Source organism: Gossypium arboreum, chromosome 13 (genome assembly GCF_025698485.1).
Source record: "Gossypium arboreum isolate Shixiya-1 chromosome 13, ASM2569848v2, whole genome shotgun sequence".
NCBI classification, from domain to species: domain Eukaryota; kingdom Viridiplantae; phylum Streptophyta; class Magnoliopsida; order Malvales; family Malvaceae; genus Gossypium; species Gossypium arboreum.
Genome location: NC_069082.1, coordinates 116047473 through 116072525, shown reverse-complemented (window position 1 = coordinate 116072525; position 25053 = coordinate 116047473). Strand labels below are relative to the sequence as shown.

Here is a 25053-nt window from a genome sequence, read left to right as displayed (position 1 = left end):
GTAGAGAAAGGAAATAAGGGTGTTATAAACTTGGTAATCAACATTTTGCACTAAAACAGTTTTGGATAGCAGCAATAGTTTAACTTTGAAAAATCCCCAAAAATTGTAGAAATCGAATTAGAGGTTGAATAAAATATAAAATTAAATTTTATTGAGTCTAGTTTCTCATAAAAGAAACAGTGTAAGCAATGGAATTGTAAATTATGAGTTATAATAAATTTTATGAGACAAGGTCAGAATGATTTCGGGTTCCTCTATTCTAACTTTGGAAAATCATCAAAAATTGTAAAAAAATAATTAGGGGTTTAAATTTATATTTTTGAATCCTTATTCAGTCTGTTTTCAAGAGAAACAAGCAGAAACATCATCTAAACCCCTTAGTAAGAGATAATTAATTTTTAGTGAAGAAAGGTCAAAGCTATCAAACAGCAGAACAGGGATAAATTTGAAGATTTTACTGTACTTATTGGCTAAACTATAAATTTTGAATTTTTTATGGTAGAAATATATTTGAGTCTAGTTTCTAAAATATCAAGCGGATCTTATTCTTTAGCTCAAGATATAAATAATATAGTGACTATGACTTAAGTGGACAGCTTGCTATGAACAAATAAGTAAATAATGGAATTATATATATACATTAAGGATGTGGAATGGAGAGGAAAATGAGAAAAATATATGAATATTCAACTAGTTTGAGTTTACATTAAAAATGGCTAATTTGCATGTTTTATACTCAGGGGCCAAATTGAATAAAGTAAAACTTTAGGGGTAATTTTGTAAAAATGTCAAAAATGACCAAATTGAAGGAAATGAATTGTTTTATTGTCTAAATTAATAAATTGAATGAAATTATTAATTTAGATCAAGATTGAGTGAAAAATCGAAGAAAATAGAAATTTCCAAAATGCCCCTAAATCGTGGTATTTTTGCAATTTAGCCAGGTAAGTTCATATGGTTGAACTTTTATGATTATTTGTTAACTTAGAAATGATATAATGTATTATTTCATGTGTTTTTCATTGAATTGTGACTATTAAAAGTATATGAAAAGTAATTTGAATGTTCAAATTGAGTAGAACGCTGGATTAAGCACGATCATTCAGTAACAAATGAAATGATAAGTGATGAATTGATGGATAAGACCGTGGTTGGACCATGGAAAGTATGTAAATGTAAGACCATAGCTGGGCTATAGCATTTCAGTGAAAAGGCCATAACTGGGTTATGGCATCGTGAACGTAAGACCATGGTTGGACCATGGCAGTATATGTGCATGTGTAAGACCATAGCTGGGCTATGGCATCATGAAGATGATAAGACCATATCTGGGATATGGCACTACGTGAGTAAGACCATGGCTGGGTCATGGCAATACAAGTGTAAGACCATAGTTGGACTATGGCATAAAGAAAACGATGTACTCAAATCCATAAGACATTCTCCAATTTGTCAAAAATTGGTAAATGACATATGAATAATATTGAAAGACTTATGATTATTATTGATATTGATCTGAAATAAGTGTACCCATTGATATTTAAATTATCCACGGGCAAAGTTCTGATATGAGAAAATAGGAGTTTGAAATGAATTATTATCGGTATATACTGAAATACATGGAAATGATGGTACATGAAATATTGATATAATGAAATGAATGATATATGTTTATGAAGAAACGAAAAAAAAATGATATGTATTATGACATGTAACTATGTAATTATCTTTATTATGTTGATACGAGGAAATTTTGTATGTTGTGATGAGTAACAAACTCAAGTGTAACCTGTCGGGAAAATAAGTTTATCAATGTTGAAATTATACGTAATGTGTACAAGTATGCTAACCAGTGTTGTTGCTTGATACTTAGCCAAATGTCAAGCTGTTGGTCGAATGGTGATATGTTTATTTATATGAAGCATTGGAATGGTAAGTATTTAAGTGAAAATAGGTTAGTGCTCATGAAAGAGTGGTAAGGTTTAAATTATTCAATTTCTTATGAAACGACTTATCATGTGATTAAGTCGAAAAAAACTTTGGCTAAATGCACTAGCTTGTTACCATGGTTGAATGATATGTTTATGACTTGTGTGTCATGCATTGGAATAAGTGTAGAAATTAAAAAAATACAAATGAAAATAAAGAAACTTGGAAGAATTAAATATATTTAAAATTTTACTAAGCTTGGGATAATATGTATAAGTAATGTTGTGGATTTATTCACCTTGTGAATTGATGAATATAGCTTCATGAGTATTGGGATTATTAGAAGCTCAATTAGGTTGGAAGCTTGTCAAAGATATATCATACTATTCATTGGTTCTATCGGTAATTTTGGATTATTTGATTCTAGTTATAATGGCATGTATAGGTTAATTTGGCCAATGATGACATGTAAATGATTGGTTATGACTAGTCATTGGAACGACTAGTGATGAATATGTTTTGGTGTTTATGTATAAAAGTCTATATCATGGTATGTGTTTGAAATGGTTGATTGATAAAAATCGTATTGGCATATTGATGATTGAAGTTAGTTAACATATTTGATATAATATGCATACATGTGAAAGTGGTATCTAGGCAAATATGAGTTTAAGATTGATACGAAAATAAATTGTCATTTGAGGTATCTATGGGTACATTGGTTGTATGTGGTTAATTGTCATGTATAAGACTTGATTTTGGTATGAATTAATTGTCATAAAATAGCCTATTTTCATCCACACGGGTAGAGACACGGACGTGTGTCTCAGCCGTGTGTGACACACGACCTAGCACATGGGCATGTGGCCTGGTCGTATGTTCCCTGCATCTTTAAAATTTTAAAATAGAAAGTTATACAACCTGGATACACAGGTGTGTCCCTAGTCGTGTGAGCCACACGGCCTACACACACGGCATGTGACCCCTGTACAAAAGAGAATTTTTAAATTACACGAAATTTTTTTCTATGTTCTCGATTTAGTCCCGACTCGATTCTAATGTATATTTTAGGCCTCGAAGGTCCATCTTAGGGACATTATGGTTAATATCGGAAAATGAATAGTAATGATACGAATTATACGTAAATTTTTTGAAAACTCTGGTAATGCTCCGTAACCCTGTCTCAGTGACGGATATAGGTTAGGGGTGTTACAGGTGTATTGTCTTAACACGGACAAAACCGTCAAGAAGTTTCAGCCACAAAGTGCAATCGTTTTAGCATTGTGTTAGTAAGATATGAAAGCTCATTCAGTTCTTTAAAACTTATTAGTGTTGTTATGCATTGTAGGTAAATACGAGATTTTGGAAGTTCGAGAAGGGACTAGGCCAGAGTTAGTTGCACATCGGCAAATTTGTTTCTTAGTTGTAACTTGCATACAACGGGGTAACCCAGAGGCGGAGTCTCAAGGTCTTTGTTGTAAATGAAATTAAATGGTCAGATTACAAATTTTAGAATAAAGTGACTATTTTAAATATTAAAGATTAATTGGTGACATTGTTATATATTAAATTAAAGTTTATTCTTCGACATAGATTCTTGAAAGTTTTAAACTTACTTAGTAGCAGTAACAAATTTAGTCTTGTTTTCATTCTTTTATTACTAATGATAAATGTGATTGAAAGTATAGGTTAGATCATAAGTTGGGTTGTGATATCCTATAGTCCGGACCAGACGATCAAATCAGGTATGAGGCGTTACAGTAGTAGCCATTATAAAAGGCAATAGGTTGAATCTAAACCAGTATTTGAAAAATGAGCTTTAAAAATAACAAATGCAAAGCATTCTATATGTTTCTGCAATTGGAAGCCTAATGTATGTTCACGTTTGTACTAGACCTGGCACTGCATTTTTTGGAATGTAGGAAAGATATTAAAGTAATCTAAGTTTAGACCATCGGAGAGTTGTAAAGATAATGATGAGATACCTTAAAGGAACCAAAGATTACATGCTTATGTATAAGTAAACTAGTAAATTGGAGATAGTTGGTTACTTAGACTCGGATTTTGTTAGGTCTGTTATTTCATAAAAATCAATATCTAGATACATTTTTATGTTAGCCGGCGAAGCTATATTGGAGAAGTGGAAATCAAATCTTCTACCATAGATGTTGAGTTCGGTTTTTATTTTTAGGCAACCTAACATGGTGTATGGTTAAAGAGTTTTATTATGATTCTATTTCTAAGCAATTGAAAAAATTTTGTGATAGTGCAGTTGTTGTTTTCTTATCTAAAAAATCAAAAATGGTAGTCAAAGTAAACAAAAGTGACTGTTGAATATATTAGCATTGAATTAATGGTTGTTGATCTTTTAATGAAAAACATGTTATTAATGAGTTTTAAGGATCATGTAGCATGAATGAGACTTGATTCTAGCTTATAATTTTGTTTAAAAATAGATATCTTATTTATTTGGGTGTTTTTTCTCATTATTTTAAGTGTACACATTTATATTGAAAAGAATGATTTTTATTATAATCGACAATTATTGAAAAATAAAATACACAGTGATATATGAAATATAATACTCACTCATAGACTATGATGATTCATATGTCCTGTTTCTTTTCTTAAGAATAAAATGAAAGCGATTTTGAGCATTATTCTATAACACTCAAATCCTAGAATCATCTTTAGTGTATAATGAAAATATATTTTGTGTCCTAATTTTTATTTTTATTTTTCAATCAATCATATTTTTTTTAAGTATAGGTTCTAATCATATTTATTCTTTTTGATACAATATTTAGAATTACTCGTAGTCCTTCCTCAATCTATAAATAGAAGGATAATACGCTTTAGCACACTCGAATCTACCTCTTCCTGCATTGATAATAATATCTATATCAATTGAGCTAAGATAGACTTTAATCTTTTTCATTATTTTCTAAAACCAACAACATGTATTTAGATGTTATCCAACTTTACCCTGATTAGGTTTATGAAAAATAGAGTATAAAAAAGGCTTATGAATAATAGAGAGATCATTACTCAGAAACCACAAATCTATCCTATAAGACTGGGTCCTCCTACAAAATTACTCTCACAACACCAATCATAAAGCCACTATCATCCTTCCTATTTACTCCTTTCACTAACTTAAGTTCACATTAAATTCATAGTAATAATAATAATATAATAAAAAAGCCAGTTCAGAGGAACACAAAGCCAAATTCATAGAAATTAAAATGGCAATGTTAAACCTACTAAACAGCCCTTTCTGTATAAGTAATTCTGGTGGTAGAGTTGTTAGGAATAGGGTTCTTCCACCTGCGATTCCAACATTTATTCATGTAATTCTGTATTTGTGTTGGTTCTCAGTTGGCTCTATTAAGCAAGTATTTTTGTTTGACATATATATTCATGTGGCGTAGGCAAGTTCAAAGCAGGAGTCTAAAGCATTTGATACGGCAAAGGAAACTATAAAAGGAGTCAATGAAACAAAGGAGGCCACCAAAAACATGAAAGATAGTGCTATTTCTGCTGCTTCCCAAGTAATCAATTATTTTTATACTTATTAATTAAAGGTCTCCAATTTTTGTTGGTGGGATTGGGGTTAAATTATGGTTTCATCCTCATGATCAATTATAATAAATATTAAAAAGCTTAAAAAAAATGAGATTACAAAATAATGATCGTAACATCACATTGCCATTACTATCTATATCTCTTGGTTGATGTGTTGCGCTAGGGACTATATTATCGTATCTGTTTGCTACTAATTTCGAAACCAACAAAAATGGTAGGTGAACCAGAAGGCACAAGAAACTATAAAACAAGGAGCTAATCAAGCAGCAGATGCCACAAAAAACATGAAAGATAAGACTACTTCAGCTGCTAGCCAAGTAATTATTTCTTTATATACATTTCATGTTGAAATTCTTGAATTTTCTGCTGTTGGGGTAAGGACTTTAACTGTAGATTTTATTATATTCATTGCGACTATGAACTTAATGAACGTTATTGGTGATCAAATATATGAGTTTGCTACTAATTTATTGGAAGGTGAGCGAGAAGGCAAAAGGAATGGCTGAGAAGGCAACGGATGCAGCAAAACAGGTATGGGACACTGCCATAGAAACTGCTCAAAAGGCTAAAGAAACTGTGCTTGGGAAAGCTGATGAATCCAAAGGAGGCATTAAAGAAAATAAAGTGAACTCATAATTTATTTCTAAAATGTTGAACCACAGCAAAATAAATTCACCCTAAGGTCAACTACCCAATTATTAGTTGTATACCTTATTCAGTTTCTTATTTCTAAAACCTTCAATTTTTTGTTTTTTAATTATTTATCTTCTTCTTTTTTAAAGCTATTTTCTTTACTACTAGCCATATACCACCATCAAATGTATTACTTTATCAGCAATCACCTATGACAAAAAATATTGTATACAGTGTATTTTCAAATAAATAATTTAATATAAAATTTTGTATATATAAATATATATTTTATATGATACTAGATGTGGGGATGGGAGTAATATGATTTGAATTGTGTCTAACAAGTGTTTTAACCACTATTCCATATAAGTTAAGACGTAAATATATTTATATATCATCTAATAATCACAATCTTCATATTTATATAATATATAGGATAAAATATGCCATTAAGTTTTATATTCTTCACAAATTTAAAATTTAGTCATTATACTTTTCTTTTAAAAATTTAATAAATCTATTTCTCAAATTTCAAAATTCAAGTCCAATTATTAACACAAAATAAATAAATTAAGTTCAATTGCAAAACCTCCTGTATATATTTTCTTCCCCCCTCTATTCAAACAACATTTAAAGTTTTTAATATCTCATTTTTACTACTAATCAATTTCACACAAGCATACAAAACTAGCCATCACCATTGCCCTTAAACAGGAAATTTAAGGTCTAATTTCTCATCTAATAGTTTTTTCTCACCAATCTCACATTGTTTATACACATAGACTATCACAATTTTAACATTTTCTACAGTAGACACGTAATGCTAAAAACAACCAATTGTATAAACTTAATTTTAGCCCAGTTGATATTAAACCCTCACCTGTACCATCTGTCATCAAAGAATATCTCAAAATCATCACCAACTCAAATTTTAGTATTTTTTTTTTTATTTCTTATTAAGCAAAGATATAGAGAAGAAAGAAAAAGCATTTAACTTAGGTGCACTATTTACACCCTTAATGTTAAATGAAATGATTTCACACATTTCCAATCCAACGCTAAAACATGTACTTTGAAAAACTTATGCACCAACTAATAAAATAATTATTTGTCTAAAATTCATTTTATAACAACATCTTCTAATTTCTCCTCTTTCAACTTATCTCTTAAGCAACTTTAAAAATTCTTTTATAAATGATCAAATATTTCTCTGATCTATGAATGGTTTTGTGAAACAAACTAATAATCAATTTCTTAGATTCCAACAATTAGTTATCTTCAATACACTTCATCATAATGTATAAATTTTCTACCATCCTCTTTCAAATCATTCCCAATTGTACCAAATAGTGTTAAAACTTGGTTTTAAGTTTTCTTAAACCTTACCTCCAAAAATAGGGGTATTAGTGCTCTTTTTGGATTTCAAAATCTAACATGTTGACATTGATGCCATGTAGCAAAAATTAAACCTAGACATATTTTTTATTGAAAAGTCCATAACCATTTACTGTAATTGAGTTTCATTGATGCTTGAGAATAAAAAAAGCCAAATTTACACCCTTTAATGATCCTCCTTTTTTGGTACGAAAAACATCTAATAATTTGCCATAAATAAAAGAAAACGTCCTTAAGCCATCTTTAATGGATATTTGGTGGCAGTTTGCTGATAATAGCAAGACCTGTTAGTCGTCTCTTGAATTACCATTCCATAATTTTATAAAATAAAAATAAAAATTATAGTGTATAACTCATCAATTTTGTCTTCAATATTTAAGTTTACTAAAAGAAAAAATAATTTATTTAATAAATTTATAATTAGAAGATTTTCATATTAATAAAAATGAAATAATACAACCAATAATTTAATTTAATAAAACATAAAATTTACTGTAGATTGAAAAATCAGTTTAAAAATTATCAAGGGCAGATATGTTGCTTACTATTTTTGTGTCATGTTGTTCACTGTTTATAGTTTTAAATTGATATTTTAATATTTTATATTATACTATTATTATATAGATTATTATATTTATTATATATACTTATACTTATACTTATATTTGTATATATTAATTATATTTAATTAAAATTTATTCGATAAATATATCAAGATACAATACTTGAATAGAATATATGCCATATTTGAATAATTTTAATTTTATTAAAGTAACATTTCTATTTTTAAATTTAAACATTGTTTCTATCGATAAAGGTACAATAGAAGCCCCTATACTAAAAGTTAGATTGCATTGAGTCTCCTTCTATTGAACAAATGGGTAAACTAGCTTCTGTACGTTACTTCAAAGATCAAATTATTTTTTTTTGTAAAAAATTTCATCCATTTCTATCGTTAAGTGATGAGGTAGTTAATGGAGCAAATACAAATGTATCTTATTTTGATGTGGCATTTCTTTCCATGCCAACAAATGTTTAAAAATAAAAAAATCCTAAAAATAAATAATTTTTAAATAATTATTTAAAATATCACATATAGATGAACTTAGATAAATAGTTGTACAAGTTCATATTGAAGGTGGTTTTTCAAATAATTATAAAAATATAAAAAAATATAAAGTTGTTTAAATTTTATAAGAACTATAACAAAGTATAAGAAATTATTAAAATTATTAAAATTAATTAATTATTTTAAAAATGAATCTTAATTTATAATTAATAATCAAAATTAACATAACCTTCACTAAACCACAAATTCAAAATAATAGAATCTACAACTTTTTGTTTTTCAATGAGGAGTATTTGTATTTCGCACCATTTACTTTGAACATATGTTTATTGTTATTGTAACATCCCAAATTTAGCTTACACGTTATGACCGAGTCTAGAGAGATTACATTAGCTCGTTAAAGAACTTTTGGTTAAATCAAATTTAATGTGCATTTCGAAAGCATAATATTTAGCAAAACTCTCACAAATGTTTAGAAATACTTAAGTCCGAAATCATTTATTCCAAATCCAAAATTTGATTTCAAAACCATGTTTTGAAAATAATTATTTTGTCAAATCTTTTCCAGCTTTAAGGCAAACATTCGTTAAAACTATTTGTTTATTTGAAAAAGCACTTAAGAGTTTACTTAATTTTGTAGCGGAAAATTTTCTAAGTTTTAATTTTGAAAACTGAGTTTTAAATTGTTAACCTATGTAGTTTTGCAGTTTCATGATAAAATACTCAAAAACAAACAAACAGAACGAAAACAAAAAACAAAGTCTAAACAAATTTACAATCCAAAATAATAAAAAATGTAAACTATATTATTTTATTAACCAAGAAATAATCCAAACTCCCGCACGCCGTCCGATCCTAAACTCAAAGTTTACCTGAAAAGTCAAAGATAAAATAAAGGGGTAAGTTGTAAAGCTCAGCGTATAACTAAAACTAAAACTTAGATCACACATAATACAATATACAAATAAAAGAATTTCGTAACGATCAATTAAACAAAATTGAGAATGCATGATTATGCCAATGCGGTATTTTTTAGAAAATCATAATGTGAATTTTACAGAAAAACTTCCTACCAAACTTCCTACCCAACTCTACTACACATCAAAATAGAGTTCCTCAGAACTCATCCAACCAAATCACACCAACAAAATAGTTGTGGTCAATGGCACCAGAGGTTGCAGTTTAAACTGCCATATTGGATATATGTGGTAAAGCCACCATAATTGTAGACAAGCTGCCAGATAGAAATATGGATAAATCACCAGTTAATACAGATCATTAAATTGCCACAACTCCCTTCTTTCCATATTATCTCAAACCCCATGCAATATGATATGGAGTGCATGTAATGAATCAGAATGAAAAGCATGTAAAACATGTAGTCATACAATATCAGATATCAGAAGGCATGGCATTCCATGCTTTAACAAAATAGACGTATCATAAATTCAACATAAACAAATTAGTTTTGACATAACGTCACATGCATGGTCATATAGCAAAATCTAAATATACACGAATTTAGCAGATTCTGACATCAGATACTCATACTCAACATAGCAAAACAAAATCACACCATCAGAATTGACAGAAGATAGATCATACATATATTAATAAATACCTTGTTTTCAGGTCTTATTAAGCAGTATGGACCCCTATGGAAAGTCTAATTACGAATTTCAGAATCAAACGGGCCTAAGTGAAAATTTTCAAAAAGTGGGCCCACATGGCCTAAGTAGCCCAAATTGTATGGCTCACACGGTCTGCCACACGACCTTGTGACGTTGACATTAGGTTTTCCAGTATCGTGTCGTTTGCTATTTTTTGAATTTTCCATTACACACCTTACTATTTTTTTATGCAAACACCACGGCGAGGATTCCGGTTCTCTTGGCAGCCATGAATTAAACATACTTACGAAGCAGGAGGAAAATACGCCTCACCACCACCCATGAATTAAACTTAACAAGACAAATAATGACAATGCTTCACGCCAAGTCAAAGAAAAGGGTGAAATCACAAAATGGGGGAAAAAAGGGAAGTGGGAGAGATGGGCGGCAGTTAATGGGGAGATTTTTGGGGAAAATTTTCTCAACATGGGTGGTGCATAGGGGATTTAGCAAAAATAAATCTCATTTGCACATGCAAGGATTCAAACACAAAACCAAAAGATAAACTAAAGCCTTACCAATAAACTAGCAAGCTCATTCTTATTATAAGTTGAGCAAAAATAATATAAAAGCCAGACGTTTTAAGGATAAAATTAGGATAAAAACAATAAAAATTCAAAGAAAATATTCGAACCTAAAACTTTACACACATAAGCACAACCCAAATCCACTAAACCAAATCAATTCCTTTGACAAAATCCCTTTAGCTTTAATTCAAAAATTGAACATGACCACTTTGAATTTCACTAACCCTATTCTTCTAACCTAGTTTTTGAGATGTGACATTTATTTTATCCAAATTTGTAACGCATTTTCTTAGGCTGGATCACTTAATAGTGGAGAAAATACAACACAAACAACTTATTAAAAGAAAAGCTTTTGCTTTCGTTAAATTTTGGCTTAACATAATAAAAAGGCTGTAAAATAATTTAATAATCATTTGAACACTAATTGAATATAAGCAATTAATTTAGCCCTCAAAAAACCAACTTTCATGTAAGCCCTTTTTAGTCATTAAGCCTATGCTAACGTGGCAAGTGATGTGTTAAAACGTTAATGTGGTAGATGATGTAATAGCTGTTGTGGTAGATGTCATGGTAGGTTGCTCACGTGGACAATTTAATTGATTTTTCAATTATTTTACGAGTGTTTAATTAATTTTTAATTATTTAAGCCCAAATATTATTAAAATATTATAACAAGTTTAAAAATTATAAAAGTTATAAAAACTATAAAAAATAGAAAATATAAATTATTAAAATTATAAAAAATTATAAAAATATAAAAATCATAGATAATTTTATTATTTTAAAAGTTTGAAGTCTTTGGTTTCGATAATATGAAAATGAGGAACTTGAAGTGTTATAGTGATAGGTCTTGTATAATAAACCATTCTCGAGTCCAATTTAAGCTCTCATTTTTTATTATCGAAATCAAAGACTCAAACCATCAAAAGAAAAAATCTCTATAAGTTTTAAAATAAGTTTTATAACTTTTTAACCATTTTGATAAATTTTATATAAAGAGTTATATAAAATTATATAAAAATTATTAAAATAATAAAAATTATAAAATATAAAAACATATATTTATATATATATATTTTGAAGGTTTAGAGTCTTTGATTTCGATAATAAAAAAATGGAGAGTTTGAACTATGACGGTAATTGGAGTTAATCAATTTAGCACCCCATAAAAGTCCTATCATCATCACATTTTAGCTACTGCTTATTACCTAAGCCAAAAACTCCATCCCTTCAAAATAACAAAAATTCTTTATAATTGTTTTATATTTTTAAAAGTAATTTTAACAATATATTACTATATCTGATATTTTTTATAATTATCCTAATTTTAAAAATTTTATTATCTTTTATAATTTTTAGTCTTAAATAATTTAAAAATTAATTAAATCTTTATAAAATAATTTAAAATTAATTAAGTTCTTGCAAAATAATTTAAAATTAATTAAGCCTTTCTTATTAGCAATCTACCAGGTCATCTACCATGTTAACATTTTCCCACATCACCTGCCACGTCGACATAGACTTAATGGCTATCAAGACTTACACAGAATTTAATTTTTTTGAGAACTTAATTGATTACTTATATTTAATTAGGGACTCAATTGCATGTCATTTTCCATTGAATATTTAATTTATTATTGAATTATTCTACAAGTCTTTTCATTATATTAAGGCTTACATTTTACTTTTTTTATAGTTATTTGTCATTTCAATTTTTTAATATTTATAGTAATTCATCATAATAATTATTAAATATTTAAAAATTGTAGCTTGATGATGATTAATTTGTAATTCAATATTTATCATAAATTTAAATATTTTTATTAATTTTAATAATTTCTCATATTTCTTAATAATTTTTATATTTTTTATAATTTTTGAAAAATCATATTCAAGATTGATCCGCACAAGTGTTGACCAAGTGCATTTGAACCCAGACAACAATTTTATCGAAGTTTATCCTGAACATGATTTTTCAAATTAATTTTTTAGAATTTTTAACTTTTAAATATTTGTTGACATGAAAAAATATCACGAAGCGTGCAAGACACGTGACACACCAAATGTTATTTTGTACTTGCTCTGTTTGTCATATCATGACTTAATAGGATAAATGGATAGAATTTTTAAAAAATGAATCAACTTATTTTTAATCTAATGTACAAAAATTAATTTATTTATATTATTAATAAAATAAATAAAATGTAATCAAACTTCTAATACAACGCCGTGAATGAAATTTTTATCAGTTTGTTTATTAGATTGACATGATTTTATTATCAAAGGACGTTGCCCTTTGTTTTTGCATCATGATTTCTTTGCCGTGCTTTAAGCTTAACCACTCCCCTCGGCAAAAAAAAAAAAAAAAAGGAGGTTGAGATTTTTGTCCTTCAATTATTAATCTAAAATGTAGTGAATATTTAATTTAATAAAATGATCTTTTAAAAGATTAGTTTAATATGACTTAAATATAGGAGTAATCAAAATAAATAAAATTTTATTTAATAAAAAACAAAATGTAAGAGTTAATTTTGAAAATATGCAAGGACATTCATTAAAAATAAATAAAGCAATTCATATTTTTATTAGATAAAAATAAAAATAAAAATATAACAGTTAATTCTAAAATTAATAAAGACATATACATCGAGTAATATATAAGTTTAGAGTTAGTGGCTTTATTTATATGAAAGTATATATAGTATGTGATAGATATCGAAACCATCAAATATAATTTCTCACGCTCTAACTTAATTAAATAGTAGCATAGAATAGTAGAGTCGATCTCATAGGGATTAAAATTCTTAATTTTTCTATTTATGTGATCAGATTTCTGAGTCTAAACAGATGTCGTGCTCATGACCTGTGGGTGCAGAGCTGTAAAATAAAAAAAGGGAAAAATTTAGTTGATAAAGAAAATAAAATAAAATAAACAAATATAAAATAATATAATATAATAACATAATTATGATTGCAAAATAAAATTAAGGAAATTAAATCAAATTGGTAAATTAATATATGAATGCTTAGCCTCAGTCTTGGTACACTTCGAAATCGAATCAATCCTTGAAAGTAGATTTTTCTTTCCAATCGATAAGTTGATTATAGCGATCAAGGACGCTCCAATCACCAACTTTTATTTGTGTAGTTGATTCTGATACAACTTGCAAACTAACCCTTACCAATTATCTAACCACCTAATACGCGTCCGCAATTTAAGATCCCGACAACCTTACGATCTAGAAAAGCCCAACTCGAATTAATGGCCTTAACCACGTGGGTCATTTAAATTCGACCACTGTCTCCCTTGACTGAATCCAACTAACTTTTTCCAATTGAACACACCAATTTGTTCACGGGAATTCGAATTCAGTAGACGACTGTCTTGTTTTCCCAACTGTACGCCAAACAACTCCAACCTAACGCGCGCTTTTTAAATTGAAATTGAATTAACTTTAAGGGATGATTGTGACTATCTCATATTCTAGAGAGATAACAAATACTGTGTTGAAAGGTCTTTTAGTGCGAGTTCATATCTCACAATTTTTTTGTCGAAATAATAATCGGACTAAAGATAAAAGAAAATTAGTTGAGCATGAAATTAATCATACTCAAATTAGAATTTAAAAGTGGATTTGAATAAAATGATAATAAGTGAAAAACAGAAATGACTTACAAAACAATTAAACAAAAATAAGAAAAAGAAATGAGATGACAGAACGGTTTGCCAAAATCTACCACTACAGATGTATTGAAAAAGATTAGAGAAAACAAATTATAATTTTTATTCAATGTCCAATGTGTTTTCCAAAGACACCATACAATGTATTTATATATAATATCTAACAACGATCACATAAAATCATATTTTATACTAAAATTTTTCTAAATCTAGCTTTTTATAAAGTTAAATAAAAATCTGATCAACCATAAGGTTTTAGAATTTTTATTCGACCCTTTTTATTGTTTATGCTCTAATTTAGTTTGATTTGCTTGTTAATTCAATTTCGATATTTCAACTGCTTACATGATAAAATTAACTAAAATTACAAACTCAGTAGTAAGAATTACGAAATTAGATACAAATTTAGCTTATTATCAATATAATACATAGATATGTCATCTAGTTTTAACCTAAAATAAACCATCAAAGTAAAAGCCAAAGAAATAGAATGGATTGATTATAACAATCTTATCTCCTCACTTAGTATTAATAAAATAAATAAATTATCACTGTTATCTTAACTCAATTAATGTTTTAAAGGATAACATGTTTTAATTTAAAGTTGAAGATTTAAAATTGGTATAAAAGAAAAAATAAATTATGATGATTATTAGAGTGATAAACAATTTAAAATTGGATGATCAAATACAATCAATTAAAATAAATAAAATGGATATTTCTTATCTTTGGACTGAGAATCCAAGCAATCCAGTCAGTCTGGTTTAAGGTTACGGGGGAGTAGGTTGAAGGAGTGTAAAAAAATGGTAATTAGATGACACGGAATCTAACGCTATCAACTGTTGGAAAGATTCCCCTGCCTAGTTCTTGTTCCTTTTTTGCGGTTAAGACATTACAAAAAATAAAATAAGATAAAAAAAAAGAGTTTGAGAGTTGGAGGTCCCGCCACATTACACACTTCCTTTATTATCTTCAATTTCATTTTTTCTTTAAACCCATATTATCTTTGTCCATAAATTTCCATTGCCACCCTACTTTTATATGGCTGCCACTCCAGCTTTTCCTCTTCTTCAGCTTCGTTTAACCAAACCCAAACCCAAACTCACTGCTTCTTGTTTTAGACCTTATGGTATGTTCTAACTTTACAATTCTCCATTTTCTCTTTCTTTCTTTTCTTTTAAGCTTCATTTTTGCTTGTTTAATGGGATTTTCAGGCACATCTAAGTTTGGAATAGTAAAATGTGGATCATCTTCCAATGGGAGAGAGCCTGATTCAGCTGACAATGGTGTTAAAAGTGTGGAACGTTTACTTGAAGAGAAACGCCGGGCTGAGTTATCTGCCAGGATTGCTTCTGGAGAATTCACTGTTCAGAAATCTGGGTATTTTTGCCTTTGTTTCACTTTGTTTTTTTGGTTTTGGTTTTTATAACCTTTTAGCTGTCATTGTGATGCTTACTATTGTTTTGGGTATCTTTTGTTTTTCATCAAAGAAAAAGGGATGTTGACCTTTATTTCCCTTTCTTAATTTTTTCAATTAATTGTGGTTAAGAATAATATTTGGACTTGATATCCTTGTATTCTTTTGTAATCTTCCTTGTCATGTTTGGATTGGCTTAATTATATTTATATTGGTGAATGCTTAGTCTATTCTCTGACTTGTATTTATTTCTTTACTTCATAATAATTTCTGCTAATTTGCTGTTCTTTTTATGTCTTACTATTACTGGGAACTAGTTTCCCTTCTCTATTGAAGAATGGTTTGTCGAAAATTGGTGTTCCCAGTGGGGTTCTTGAAATCTTATTTAAAGGGGTTGATGATGTTGAAGATTATCCCAAGATTCCAGAGGCGAAAGGGGCGATTCAGGCCATCCGAAGTGAGGCCTTCTTCATCCCTTTGTATGAGCTTTACCTCACTTATGGTGGGATTTTCAGGCTAACCTTTGGACCAAAGGTTCGTGTGTCCTTTTCCATTTTGGCTTCTTTTTTTTTTTCTTGTACATAGCATTGTCCAAGATAATTATGGATTTCCTGTTGACATACATGGGATGGGGATGTTGCTGCAGTCATTTTTGATTGTTTCCGATCCTTCCATTGCTAAGCATATATTGAAGGACAACTCAAAGGCTTATTCAAAGGTAAACAGTGGTGTACTTCTTGGCTTTTCTTGGATGGACTAATATTGCTTTATTGTTTTTTACTCATCTTTTGTTCGCTTCAATGTGAAGGGTATATTAGCAGAGATTTTGGACTTTGTCATGGGAAAAGGACTTATCCCAGCTGATGGTGAGATATGGCGCATTAGAAGACGTGCTATAGTCCCAGCACTGCATCAAAAGGTATTGTAGTTAATTTATGGGTTCAGTGCTTTAAAAATTAAAAATTTATTTCTTATAGTCCCATGCACTCTGACTTAGCAGTGGTTGATGTAGTCCGCAAAAGAGTGGACGGAGTGAAGGGGTTTCCGATAACCATATAAATGATTGAAGTTAGTATGCATAATTACTAGCAGCAATTTGCAGTCTAAAAAAGAGTGATAAACTAAGAATATTCATTAAACTTTATTGAACACACCCAAAGTCATTAGATTGGATCTACCTTTTAAATATTATTCTCTATCAGTAGCGTTGTTTTACTTTTTTATTTTTCAAATATTTTTTGAGAGAATTTTTCAATTTTTAGTATGTAGCAGCTATGATTAGCTTATTTGGGCTGGCTACCGATAGGCTTTGCCAGAAACTAGATGATGCTGCAACTGATGGGGAAGATGTAGAAATGGAATCGCTTTTCTCCAGGTTGACATTAGACATTATTGGCAAGGCAGTATTTAATTATGATTTCGATTCATTAACAAATGATACCGGCATAGTTGAGGTACTTTCTTTCCTATTTGGCTGGCACTTATGCTGTTGCCACTGTGTCTTAGTTTCATTTACATTTTTTGTTAAAAGCATCTAAAGTATGTGACTGTATTTTGACTAGGACAGGCTGTTTACACTGTTTTGCGGGAAGCAGAAGATCGAAGTGTCTCTCCTATTCCAACCTGGGAGATCCCTATTTGGAAAGACCTTTCACCACGACAAAGGAAGGTTACGGAAGCACTCAAATTGATTAATGATGTACTAGACGATCTAATTGCGACATGCAAGGTAAAGTTATCAGTAAATGTAGTGAGATAATATTACACTCTACCTTTACGTCTTCAATAATCACTGTGCATGTAGGAACATGTAGTATGATGTATCAAACACTGGATATGGTGTATGCATAACTTTTTGCAGCTATACCAAGCATTTACACATATCTTCAAGTACATAGAGGGAATGTCAGACCTGAGAATATATCTCCAAATGGGTCATTCTTGGTATTGTTGTATGTCAATGTAAGGTAAAAACTTTGTGTGGATTAGTCTAATTGTTTGATTTTGGCATGTTTTACATATTTGTATATGTGTCTCATGGTTATTAACTATTGCATTGACTTGATTAAACATTTCTTTTGTTCTCCTTTAAATTTAAACTCTTTTATTTTCAGAGGATGGTAGAAGAAGAAGAGCTACAGTTTTCTGATGAGTATATGAACGAACAAGATCCTAGTATTCTCCACTTTCTGCTGGCATCAGGGGATGATGTATGTATTGATAGTTATGAAATTTGTGGATTAGCAGCTGATGAGATGTAAGATATTCCTTGAATCATTTTGCAGGTTTCTAGCAAGCAACTCCGTGATGATTTAATGACAATGCTTATTGCTGGGCATGAAACATCGGCCGCTCTTTTGACATGGACCTTCTATCTTTTATCAAAGGTAATTCAAGGATTTGTTCTGCGCGAAAAAGGAGCTAATTCCCTCTCTTGTAATGTTTGGCTTCTTGTTTGTGGTCTGCCCATATAAACAAGCTTTTGGTACTAATTTCTGTGCAATTATCATTAATTACTTTCTTTAACAGCTTTATGCAAAATATATTTATATAAACAAAGAATTAATGAAGCAAGAATTAAAAAAAAACACTGACACAAGGATTTACATGGTTTCACCAGAATGAACCCTTGTTCCAACACACAATCATATTGAAGAACTCTAATTTTTTCAAGTTCATTAGAGTAAAAAGAATACAATAATTGGGTTGCTCCTACTTCACTCATAAAAGAAATTAAATTCAAGTCATACTCCTATAGGCAGGAAAAGCATATGTTAATACGTTTGTTTTCTAATGCTTTTCTCCTTGACATTTATGTGTATCGGAACTGATTATGCAGTAATCATTACTTCCTATCCCTCGTAATTGCAATTAGTTGTACACTTTGAATGAATAATATGCCATAACCTATTCCAAGATTGCTAGGTTTAGCAGTATTTAGTAAGCTTTTGAATATGTCTTTGGGATTGCTTTTGGAGTGTGACTAATTGATGGTTGTTTCATGGGAAGAGGATCTCCCTCATCAGGGTTGAAACAAATATCATTTTTGAATAACAACTCATTTCAAGTTCTCATTAGTTCTTTTTCTCTGGTTGTTGCAGGAACCTAGTGTTGTATCCAAGCTCCAGGATGAGGTATCTTTGAACTTTGTGTAATACCGGTATAAAAGGGCAACCGATCTCATTGTCTCATTTTCTTATTTATTATCATACCAAATTTCCTAGGTTGACTTTGTTCTTGGAGATCGGTTTCCAACGATAGACGACATGAAAAAACTCAAGTACACAACTCGTGTTATTAATGAAGTAAGTGTAGTTCTGTTCCATTTCATGTTTCATCAAATATGTTGCATTAATGCACCTTGAATGGATATAATTCTATCTACTTTTGTGCAGTCTCTGAGGCTCTATCCACAGCCACCGGTCTTAATACGACGTTCTATTGAGAATGATGTGCTTGGAAAGTACCCAATAAAAAGGTCCCTAAAATCAATATCATTACCATCCTATTGGACAATAAGCATGCACCATTTGCAAGCATCTTCTTGCAAAATCACTTTCACACCTCTTTTTTTCTTGAGAAAATATGGTTGTTTGTCAAATTTATAAATGTAGAACTTGCAGCATAGATCGAATGGATTCTAGAAAGCTTATAGGGGTGGGGAACTTGTGCTAACTGTTTTTTGCTTATATGGATATCTTTTATTTGTATATTTTTGCTATATCTCAAGCTTTACATGAAAGTGCTATGATATATTGACTTTACCACTCGTACTTTTTCCGAATTCTTAACTTTGTCATATATTTTACATTTAGGGGTGAAGATATTTTTATCTCTGTTTGGAATCTGCATCGAAGTCCAAGTCTCTGGCAAGATGCAGAGAAGTTCAATCCTGAAAGGTGGCCTTTAGATGGACCAAATCCTAATGAAACAAACCAAAATTTCTGGTAACATATAAGTACAACTTTGTTTATTTCATCAACATATCTATAAATGAGATGGCAACGAGGAGTTTTTTTTTTTTTTTATTCTCTGAATTCTAGTAGTTGTAGTTTATAGGTGCAATTTGGTGAAATGAAAAATATGTGCTAATAGATAAGCTAAGGTACTATAGACTAATATGTTTTCTCAAAAGTTATTTGTCCTTTGTTACAGTTACTTTTATAACTTTCCTTCAATTACAAATCACCGATATTGGCATTCTTTTCAGTTACTTGCCCTTTGGTGGAGGACCTCGGAAATGTGTAGGAGACATGTTTGCATCTTTCGAGGTATTTTTTATTGAAAAAAAATTCAGTCAGTACTCAGTATCAAAACATGAGAGTTAAGTTTTTTGTATTGGGGTATCATACTTTATTGTTCTAGTTGAAACATGACAAATTCTGGCCACTGGTGATTGGTATTGTATAACCTGAAGAAGAGTTACTTTGACGTACAGACTGTTGTAGCAGTTGCAATGCTTGTCCGGCGATTTAACTTCCAAATGGCACTTGGAGCTCCTCCAGTAAGTAAACTGCCTTGCACTTGTTGTTCATGTTTACAACTTTTACTTGTAAATGACAAACTGTAGCTGGCTCTCAAACTTATAGTGGACTAAAAACCCCAAAAACCTGAAACTCTCTTGTAAGTTCACTTTCCGATATCGGCTTAATAGAATAAGAATTGTTGACTATCTGCATCTCAAACTACATATACCCCATGCATAAGCTATGTATCGGACATAAGTACAAAGAGATTCTCAGCTATTTTTGAAGCTGAAATACCAGTACCTAGCCAAGCTATGATTTGTTTGAGAGTTTTATTATTATTCGTATGTGCTTTGAGTACGAATGGTGTCTTATAAACGTGTAGTAATTCAAAAAGAAAAGTGGATATACCGTATAAAAGATCAATGAAATCTGTATTCAGGTTGAAATGACTACTGGAGCAACTATCCACACAACGCAGGGGCTGAAGATGACAGTTACACGAAGAATGAATCCTCCGATTATCCCTGAAATAAACATGGAGGGATTGAAGATGGAAGGAACTGCCCGGATTTTGGAAGCAGAGACCCAACTTGGAGAGAAAGGTGAAGTTTCTCAAGCTCATTCATAGGTGGATTAGCTTGCTACATTTAGCTTCATTACACGATGCATATGCAAGGGGGGAGTAATGTTGATAGACATAAGCATTGGGAGAAAGTTGGTAAATATTATAGTATATGCTTCCCTTCAAAACTAGCTGTTTAATGCAATTAATTATTTGCTATTTAATTTTCTTTTTTGTTCAAGAATTACAGGTGTTTTCATCTTGCAATAAAATCCTTATCATAGAATATCATGTTGACGTTTGGGTATATTCTAGTAAAATTTATACATAAAAATGATATTAAAACACGATACAATACCAAAAATAAGATAAACATGAAACAAAGACACATATTAGCAATAATATCATTTCCAAAAGATTTGAACGCTTCAAATTTCCTTTTGAAATTTCAAGAATTCTTTTTTTTTTTCTTTTGAAAATTCCTTTGGTTTTTCTCTCAATTTATTCCAACACTATCCATTATATAAATACAAAACTGAAAAGATAATAGAAATTATCATTTATACTTATATATTAAGAGTTTGATTAAGTGAGTGTTATCTATCAATTGTGTCTCAATAATTATAAAATTACCAAAAATTCATTTCTTTTACAAAGCAATAACTATGATGACAATTATAGTGAAAACTTTTAAAATGGTAACAATGAGAACTAAAATTATCTTAGTCATTAAATCAAAATAAATGGTTTTAAGCCAAAAATTTGTATTTAGCTTACCTTATTAAAATAGAACCAATAACATCCAATTTTTTTGGATAATCTTTACTTTTAGATTTAATTTTGAAAAAAATTAGAATTGAAAAGAAAATTAGGGTTATTAAGATTAATCAATTTTTGTATTAGGTATTTATTTTTTATTGAAAAATTTGTTGATCATTTCATTTTTAAAAATTGGGATTTTTACATTGACTGGGCAAAAATGAGTCAGCCAATGTAAAAATCCCAATTTTTTAGAATGAAATGGTTAACCAATTTTTCAATAAAAAATACCTAAAACACAATTTGATTAATCTTAATAACCCTAAACTCTTACTTTCCATTATAATTTTTTTCAAAAAAAAAAGAAGATTAAATTTGAAAGTAAAGATTATCCAAACCTTTTTCACCCAAAGACTTCAATTACACACTGGAAAGAAAAAAGAAAGATAGGATGTTGCTAGTTTTATTTTAGTAAGATGAGATAAATAAATATAAAATTTAAGGCTTAGAACCATTTATTTTGATATAATGACTAAGATCATTTCTGTTCTCATTTTAAAAGTTATCATTATAGTTGTCACCAATAAATATCACAAAATGAAACTTATAAGTTACAACTTAAATAGTTTACAAATTAACAATAAACAAGACAAGACTTTTTACGGCTGAGGACGGCGATGACGAAAGTTCGATCGGGGATTGACAGACTAAAAAGGCTTGTTTTAAGGATTTGGACTCAGATACGGATAGTGCTATCGCTATGGACTCATGTCTAGCGTTGGATACGTCTTGGATGGACAAAGTTTTGGGTCAAGGGGCTTTTGGATCTAGTAATGATAAGGATTTTGAGTTTATAGAAGGAGATTTCATGAGGACTATGGTCAATGGAATACCTGTAATTAGTTTCTCTAAGAGGGTTTAACAAATTCTGGTTAGAGAAATGGCGACCACAGTGGTGGTAAAATTTCCGGGCTGAAACTTATTGCATACATTCTTGCAGAATATGATCCATACCCTTTGGAAACCCTCCCAACAGTTCCATCTCATGGATGTGGAAAATGGATATTTTCTGGTAAAATTTCAAAGTCGAGAGGTTTACGAGAAGGTGCTTACCCAAAGGTTGTGGATTGTGCTTGGTCAGTATCTCACAGTGCAACCGTGGACTTTGAAGTTTAACCCCCTTCAGGCTTTCCCCAACTACACAATGGTTTGGGTTCGGTTTCTTTGTTTGCTGGGACTTCTCTACAAACGTCAAATCTTGGACGAAATCGAGGGCTTAGTCGGTACTATAACAAGCTTGATTTACAACGAACAAGGGTTCAAGGGGGAAATTTTCCAGGATGGCAGTGTATATCGATCTGGGAAAACCTCTGGTCTCTTAGATCCTAGTTAACAGAGTGGTGCAAAGGGTTGAGTTTGAATCATTACCGTTTGTTTACTTTTCATGTGGTCGGTTTGGTCACATGAAAGACCTGTGCCTTGGCATTAGGTCAACAAAGAATACTGATGTGGGTAAGAAGTTGACGGTGAGTGACTCATTGAAAAAAGATAAGGTGGTGGAGCTGGCAGAATCTTTTGGGCCATGGATGTTTGTTGAGAGGAAGTCACGGCGCAACTCAATGGCTCGTCAAAGCCTTGTCACGAGAGTGACTGAGAATGGAGCTTTGAATCTGATTGGAATAAAAATGATCGAGAATGGCGTGGTGGCGATGAATTTATTGGGGATGAGACTTCAAAAGTGGAGATTTTTAAAAGCTGAAGGTCAAGGAAATATGCTTAGGGTAAAAAATGAATGATGGGTTAGTGGCAAAAGATTTTATGCTTTTAGCGTTTTGGGGCATGCTAATTCGGCTGGGCTAGGGCCTTTGAATGGGGCTGATTGTTTGGTGGATATTGGGCCTAGTTTGAGAGACATTGGAAAACAACATAGACCAACGCTGGATTATCCATATTTAGGGATTGAGGCTTTTGGAAATTTTGAAAACTTCATTTCTATTGGGCTTGACCAATCAGCTCCAAGGGCCGGGGGTTTGGAGTTATCGATTATCTTGGGGAATTTTATGGTGATGCAGGGGGATAATATGGAGCTAGTTTCCCATTCGGGGGTGTCGGCTACTAAGGAAGGACCGATAAGCATGCTAGGCCTAATAGAGTTGTTGATTCGATTGAGAGAGGTAAAGGGATCCCGGTTTCAAAATGGAAGGGGTCAGGGGTTAAAGGTGGTACTGTCTAAAGTGGTAGTTCTATCAGTAAGATCATTCTAGAACGTGGGAACGTTTTAAAAATTGTGGTAGTGCGAGGGTTCTATTGTCAAATAGTATGAATTCCATGGCCAAACTTATCAGTTCACAAATTAATAATAAGGCTGAGAAGGGGAGTTTGAATTGCGATGGGAAATGTCATAAAGGTAGCTGTTAACCAAGATTTACAGTAAGCTCTCATCTTTTCTCTGATTTTTATTTTTATTTTTATGAGTGATGGTCGCTAAACTAACAAAAATTTGACTAAGGCAAGCTCACTTATCGAACAGTAGTATAGTTATGGTGAGACCGAAAATATCGTATCCACAAGGACTAAAAGTACTAGTAATTACTATCTTTTTATTATCTAGCCCAACAATTAAAGGAATGTTTTAACTAAGACTAAGTATCTAATTAACTAAAATTACGATAGAGATAAAAGTTGAAAAGTACTATTTAGAAAACCAATGGAGAAGACAATACCTAAGGAAGAATCCACATAGACTTCACTTATTATTTCTGAATTAAACGATTTATTCACTTGACTTAATCCGTAGAAATCCCTGATTTATGTTAATATCTCTCTTGAGACTAAAAATAACTGACTCTAGGTTGATTAATCGAAATCTCTTTCTAATTAAAACCCTTATTGTCGCATTAACTCGATCTATGGATTCACTTATTAATTTAACTCTAATCCGGCAGATTTATGTCGTCCTATCTCTAGGATTGCATACAACTTCGCTTAATTATGGGAGATCTATTCTTATACAGGGATTTTTGCTCCATTGAATAAGCACATCAAAACCTGAATTAATATCTTGGAATATTAAAGCAATGATTTAAACTTACAATTAAGAATAAGAACAAGTATTTATTATATAATGCAAATAGTAATAAGATCCGTCTTAGGTTTCATCTCCCATAGGTATTTAGGAAGTTTAGTTCATAATAATGGAAAACATCACAAAATTGGGAAAATAACAAAACATAAAGAAACCCAAAGAACTTCTAAGGAAATTGAATGGAGATCTTCAGTCTTGAAGTAGATCTTGCTTCCGAGTTGATTTCGATGGCTGTCATTGAGTATTTTCTACATTCTACTCTGCGTGTCCC

General features: G+C 30.5%; 2 protein-coding genes and 1 long non-coding RNA gene across 4 annotated transcripts; 2 read left to right on the top strand and 1 right to left on the bottom strand.

Moving 5' to 3' along the window:
- The first annotated feature begins 5076 nt into the window (after nt 1–5076).
- On the top strand, nt 5077–6323 carry LOC128286964 (late embryogenesis abundant protein 2-like). Its single transcript, XM_053024774.1, has 4 exons — nt 5077–5279; nt 5361–5480; nt 5733–5831; nt 5992–6323. Exons 1-4 carry the CDS (start codon nt 5175–5177, stop codon nt 6148–6150), a joined length of 483 nt encoding a protein of 160 aa, XP_052880734.1. The 5' UTR covers nt 5077–5174; the 3' UTR covers nt 6151–6323.
- Nucleotides 6324–15366: 9043 nt separating this feature from the next.
- Nucleotides 15367–21224, top strand: LOC108461108 (protein LUTEIN DEFICIENT 5, chloroplastic). 2 transcript variants are annotated; one of them, XM_053024407.1, is made up of 17 exons: nt 15367–15619; nt 15705–15870; nt 16225–16441; nt 16554–16625; nt 16716–16826; nt 17170–17361; nt 17475–17636; nt 18022–18117; nt 18193–18294; nt 19009–19041; nt 19132–19212; nt 19303–19385; nt 19723–19854; nt 20118–20178; nt 20346–20411; nt 20816–20978; nt 21092–21224. In XM_053024407.1, exons 1-17 carry the CDS (start codon nt 15532–15534, stop codon nt 21136–21138), a joined length of 1872 nt encoding a protein of 623 aa, XP_052880367.1. In that variant the 5' UTR covers nt 15367–15531; the 3' UTR covers nt 21139–21224. The 2 variants fall into 2 exon arrangements, with proteins under 2 accessions (XP_052880367.1, XP_017616296.1); XM_017760807.2 differs by having other exon boundaries at nt 15375–15619; nt 20816–21224.
- Nucleotides 20170–23530, bottom strand: LOC128286753 (uncharacterized). Its single transcript, XR_008277443.1, has 2 exons — nt 22811–23530; nt 20170–20517 (listed from the first exon to the last, which is right to left on the bottom strand). It is a non-coding gene; the product is annotated as an uncharacterized LOC128286753 (long non-coding RNA).
- Between the last annotated feature and the right edge of the window lie 1523 nt (nt 23531–25053).